Source organism: Chiloscyllium punctatum, chromosome 27, assembly GCF_047496795.1.
Source record: "Chiloscyllium punctatum isolate Juve2018m chromosome 27, sChiPun1.3, whole genome shotgun sequence".
NCBI lineage: Eukaryota > Metazoa > Chordata > Chondrichthyes > Orectolobiformes > Hemiscylliidae > Chiloscyllium > Chiloscyllium punctatum.
This window is the reverse complement of record NC_092765.1, coordinates 45520604-45526712: the sequence shown is the minus strand read 5'-3', so window position 1 is coordinate 45526712 and position 6109 is coordinate 45520604. Positions and strand designations below refer to the sequence as shown.

Sequence of the window (6109 nt, the reverse complement as noted above, 5' to 3'; positions counted from 1 at the left end):
CCCCCGCCCCACCCTCATGACTCAGCCTTGTGATTTTTGCAGAAACAACAAACTTCACAAGCACTTCTCACAACTTAAAGCATCAATTTTCAGCAATGCGACCACAATTGTAGATGCTGACTCGCTGTGTTGTATGGTGTTATAATTGAGATGAGGGGGTCCATTATTACTTATCTGTATGGTAAGGAATGCTTCAACGAAAGCTTTGAGAAACACTGATGTAGAAAATGTGATAAAATAATAGCCCAGAAACATTGATGAAACAACAAACTTGGCAGAAAATCTATAATTGATGGTTTTTGTTGTAAACATTGAACAAGACACTTTGGAAATGGAAATGGCCTTGGCTTTTCTTCAAATTGTCCATGTGATTGGAAAACAGAGTGTGAGGGAACAGATGAAGGCCTCTTAGAGCACGTTCAGCTGCGATTTCATCGTAAATTACATGTTCAGATCCAAGTGTTAAACCTTAGCCCACAACCTGCTACAAGAGAAAGTGTGCTACCTCCCATTACAACAAGCCTGGCATCCAGAGTGGACTTTAAATGGTCAAATAATTTTGAGCCAAAGCTATTATTGTCACAATTTACACAAAACAGTTTAGACCTCATTAAATTCTCTTTGTAATCTTACATAAACATTGCTGTTTACTCAGTTACATTTCATTTCGTTTATTACTGTCGCATTTGCAAATCTTTGCACAAGCATGAAATGTTTAAATGAATATGAAAATCTTGCATTTCAAAAGCTTTGCATTGTATGCAGGCTAAAAATAGTCAGGGCTGCTGAATCAAGATGCATAGTTGCCTTTATGTGAAGAATATTTCTTCAACCTGCAAAAAAAATTTAAAATCTGTCAGAAAGAATTCTGAGTTTCCTCATTTTCACCCTTTCTCTTCTGAAGGAACTAGTTCAGGCTGGATTGTCTCAATACTAAAGCTCCTCTGCCTGGCAACTGTTTGAATTATCATGGCATCGTTTCCAAACTTGCTGCTCACACAATGCATGTATGTAGACAACCCAGAGGCAGTCTCTGAGTATCACCACAAAGGGTTGTGCCTGATTGCGAAAGGAATTGAATGTGGGGTGTATGCACATGGAATTTTCATAGAATCCCCAGAGTGTGGAAATGAACCATTTGTCCCAACAAGTCCACATCGACCGACCCAAACTTATTCCCCTAACTAATCCACCTAACCTACACATCCCTGAACACTATGGGGCAATTTAACATGGCCAATTCACCTAAACTGCACATCTTTGGACTGTGGGAGGAAACTGGAGCACCAGGAGGAAAACTCTAAAGTGATGGGGGAAATGTGCAAAATCCACACACAGTCGCCCAAGGCTGGAATCAAACCCGGGTTCCTAGTGCTGTGAGGCAGCAGTGTTAACCACTGAGCCACCATGCCACCCAAAATCAGATCACGATGGAACTGCTGGATTGCAAAGTCCCAATTTTTGAGACAAATGTCCTATTTGTGACTGAGATAGGTAGAGTGGTGTTTCAAAGGTTCCTGGTGCCCACATAAAACAGAAGATAACACCCTTTGCAAATGTGACGAGTGGGAATACTTCCCTAACTTCACAGTGCACCAGTTTATACCCCTTCCTCAGCATACTGCTGATCCACAAACTCCCCTGTTTTGAAGTTAAAAATCACATAATACCAGGTTATAGTCCAATGGGTTTAACTGGAAGCACTAGTTTTCAGAGCGCTGCTCCTTCATCAGGTGGTTGTGGAGTACACAATTGTAAGACACAGAATTTATAGTAAATGTTTAAACAGTGTAAATACAGGGCATCTCCAACCCCTGTATTGAAGGAGGCAAGCTACATGTGGAAGCTTGTACTGATGTTTTCAGCCAAGCCAATTCATACTAATGTGGCACAAGGTCCATTTCTGATCTGGAATGAGGTCTCTTTGGGTATGCATTATGCTGTCATTACTGGCTTTGTCAAAAAAATCTCATCAATGAATACATTTAGTGATTTGTACAGGAAAGCTGCTGACAGAGCTATTTATATTGGCAATGACAGAGGCTGGCAATCATTGGACTGTTCACCTCTGTCAATGCAGCAAATTGCTAAGCAGGTATTTGAGGGTGAATTAATTAATAAATTGACTGAGTAGATATAAAGTAGCAATCTCCCTGCCTCTGGCTCGGAAAACCTGGGTTCAAGTCTCATCTGCCACAGTAGTGTATCATAACACGTCTGAACAGGTTGATTAAAAATAATTATGAAGGTGGGACTGCGAGTTGGAAGTAGGTGTAAGACTGAGTAGTCAATAAACTACTAACTAAAACAGTCTTGGGATATTATTTCTCACCAGTATTATGTGAGGCAGGATATGATAATCAATGGAAAATGTAGTAGAAATGTCAACCTGCATTTTGTCTTTCGCAAGTAAAAAGCCAGATATGACCTTGGCATGTCACTTTACTAGAAACAAGATCAACTGTAAAGTATTCTCAGAGAATGAGGCCGAAGTGGATACTGAAGAAGGTTTGGAAATTCTATTAACATTTCTGGATGCAATTTATATGGAAGATAATCTCTGAAATGTATATGACACATGATCAAACTTTGATAAATTTAGACATCAGCGTGGATAATCTGGAGAAGAATATATAAAAGAATGTAACAGATTATAAGCAAGATTGCAATGTTTCTACTCAGAGAATCCAAATGCAAGACTTTCCTTTAAAGTTTTGGCTATGCTGAGATGTCAGACATGGATAAAGTGAACCAATGTCAGATTTTCAGAATGAAACACACCTTGGAACCGATGTCTAAAGCCTTAAAAATCCCTGGGAGTATATTCCTTCCCAGCAAGGTTCAAGAGAGACATTCAGCAGGAACACCAAGGTTGGAGAATTCAATGATAGCAGTAATGCAGGACTGTTCATACACACAGGAAGCACAAGGATCAAAGTAAAGTGGAAGGATTTGAGAGTTCTACTTTCAGGTTTGTGGATGAAAATGTGTTGAAGTTGCTAAGACAAAAGATGATTCCTTTTAAAACAGTTGGGATAAAACATGTTATCAGCACAATCATATGCGAGGTCTTGCACTTTGGAAAGAAGAATACAAGCATGGACTACTTTTTAAACGGTGAGAAAATTCGTAAAGCCAAAGTACAAAGGGATCTGGAAGTGCTAGTCGAGGATTCTCTCAAGGTAAACATGCAGGTTGAGTCCGTGATTAAGAAAGCGAATGCAATGTTGTCATTTAACTCAAGAGGGTTAGAATATAAAAGCACGGTTGTGCTACTGAGACTTTATAAAGCTCTGGTTAGGCCCCATTTGTAGTACTGTGTCCAGTTTTGGTCCCCACACCTCAGGAAGGACATACTGGCATTGGAGCGTGTCCAGCAGAGATTCACATGGATGATCCCTGGAATGGTAGGTCTAACATATGAGGAACGGCTGATGATCCTGGGATTGTATTCATTGGAGTTTAGAAGATTAAGGGGAGATCTAATAGAAACTTACAAGATAATACATGGCTTGGAAAGGGTGGACGCTAGGAAATTGTTTCCGTTAGGCGAGGAGACTAGGACCCGTGGACACAGCCTGAGAATTAGAGGGGGTAAATTCAGAACAAAATGTGGAGACATTTCTTCAGCCAGAGAATGGTGGGCCTGTGGAATTCATTGCCGCAGAGTGCAGTGGAGGCCGGGACGCTAAATGTCTTCAAGGCAGAGATTGATAAATTCTTGATGTCACAGGAATTAAGGGCTAAGGGGAGAATGCGGGTAAGTGGAGTTGAAATGCCCATCAGCCATGACTGAATGGCGGAGTGGACTTGATGGGCTGACTGGCCTTATTTCCTATGCCTTATGGTCTTATGGTCTTACATTATAATGTGAAGTGCCCTCATTGTTGATCAGGCCATCTACAAAAAAATGCTCAAATTAAACTGGCTATGGGAGATAACAAGACAATTGTCTTATGATGCTGCTGAATTTACAGTTTACACAATCTGGACATTATTATATTTCTTAACAAGACTTAACTTCTCTAATCAAAATTAAGCAGGTGATATTGGTATCAGGAGATAGCAGTGTCAAGGAGGAAAATAATCAGATGTTTGCACATCCATCTTCTCACAAAGGGGGCACCTTTTTCTCAGTCATCCCAGCACTAACGATTGTGTCTGCGCATCTCACGAGCCATTCGACAAATTTCCAATGTGCCACAGCAGCTTGTCATCATTGCATCTTGACAGATGGTTCCCTGTACAATGGAGAAGCAAAGAGTTGAAGGGTCCAACCACTGTAGAGCAGCAGTCAATAAAACAACAAGAATGGCTATACTATCCAGTCAAAGCAGACAATTATTGATCAGCTGGAGGGGGAGATGATAACTTTGTGATATTATTGCTGGACTGTTAATCCAGAGAGCCAGGTAATGTTCTGGAGACCCAGGTTCAAATCCTGCTATGGCAGATGGTGAAATTTGCATTCAATAAAAATCTGGGATTAAGAGTCTAATAATGACTGTGAATCCATTGCCGATTGTTGGGGAAAATCCATCTGGTTTACTAATACTCTTCAGAAAAGGAGACCACCATTCTTACCTGGTCTGGTCTATCAGTGACTCCAGGTCAACCGCAATGTGGTTGACAGTACCTGTGATGAACAGTAAGTGCTGGCCTGACCAGCAGTGTCCTCATCCAGCAAAGACATTTTTAAAAATCATACTGAAACTCTGCAGTCCTCAATTTGCATTTTGTCTTTCCATTCACTTATTCTGAGGATGTAACCTTGCTGGGATTTATTATCCGTCCCTAATTACCCTTGAGAATGTGGTGCTGAGTTGCCCCCTTGAACCTTTGCAGTCCATTTGTTGTGTGAACACCCACAGTGCTGATGGGGAGGGAGTTCAGGCATCTTGACTATTTGTGGTCTTTCTGGTTTATTGAGATCCAAGGGAGTTTTTCAAACATTGTTGGTGTTTTAGACTGAAGCATCTTATTTTATACCATTTCTCCTTCACCAATGCTGTGGTGTGCCGCTGAGTCAATTTTCACATTCCAAATTTATTGCACATCTCCACCTCCCATAGCTCCCTTCTTCTGTAGCTTCAGTCAGTTTCCTGAGTGAAGGAATGAGTGGGCGGGAGGAAGGTAGCTGGTTTAAGCACATTCCTGACTGTTAGGACCTTAACCCTACCTGATTTTTCAGAACATCCTTCCACAAAGTGGGTTAGCTCTTACCAATGCAATATTCTTTCTGATGAAGGGTAAATGGGGTTGAAAGCTATGTCCTAGGTGAAATAGGACGTAATGGTGGTGAACAACCTGAAATAATCAGTGACTGGGAAAGAGACGATGTCAGACACGATGATGCGGCAGAGGCCGGAGAACATCCTTATGGTCTTCTCAATGTTTAACTGAAGGAAACCATGACTCAACTAAGTCTGGATGTGGAACAATTGATCTGAAAGCTCAGAGGCCAGGCAGGAGTTGAGAGATATAATACAAAACTGGGTGTTATTAATCGAACACTAGTAGTTGATCCCATTTCTGTACTTCATATTGATAAGGGCAGGAGGTAAATGGGGAAATGATGGATCCAAGGGCACTCCAAAGGTGAGGGATTGGGTTGGAAAGACAATTGTGAGTAGAGATTCTCTGATTATGATTGAAAGAGAGAACAAGTCTGACCAAGCTTGACAATGGTGGATACTTCTGTTTTGGTCATTTTGACGCAATTGGAAGTGTTAAAAACTGATTATTTTGATTCCAGGAAGATTCATAGAGTGGGTGGACATGGATCTTGGAAGATGGGGGAAAGTAAAGACAGGTCGGAGATAAGTCACAAAGACAGACTGATGAAGGTTTTTTCCTCAGGGATAGGAATGATGGCAGCTTTAAGACAGAAATGAATATTGCCTGACCACAGAAAACCAATTATGTTACCAGCTAGTATGGGAGCAAAAGTTTAGTGGGAATGGGGTTAACTGAGTGGGAGACAACTCATACAAATGGGTTGAGGGACTAGAAAAGATAGAAGAGAATTTCAAGGGCAATTGCAGATCAGAAGTATTGACACTAATGGTCTCTTTCGTGGCCTTGCCATGGAAACAACTGTTTCAGAGAG

The 6109-nt window shown here is 41.1% G+C and overlaps 1 protein-coding gene across 2 annotated transcripts in view; it reads right to left on the bottom strand.

Annotated features, from left to right (window-relative positions):
- Positions 1 to 258: 258 nt before the first annotated feature.
- The window catches only part of LOC140453679 (cornifelin homolog), a 30191-nt gene continuing 24340 nt past the window's right edge, over positions 259 to 6109 (bottom strand). For both annotated transcript variants that reach the window (XM_072548598.1, XM_072548599.1), the window contains exons 4-5: positions 4127 to 4241; positions 259 to 833 (exon numbers count right to left, since the gene is read on the bottom strand). In XM_072548598.1, the coding sequence (XP_072404699.1) occupies positions 4149 to 4241 (93 nt within the window). In that variant the 3' untranslated portion in view covers positions 259 to 833; positions 4127 to 4148. The remainder of the gene's footprint in view (positions 834 to 4126; positions 4242 to 6109) is intronic.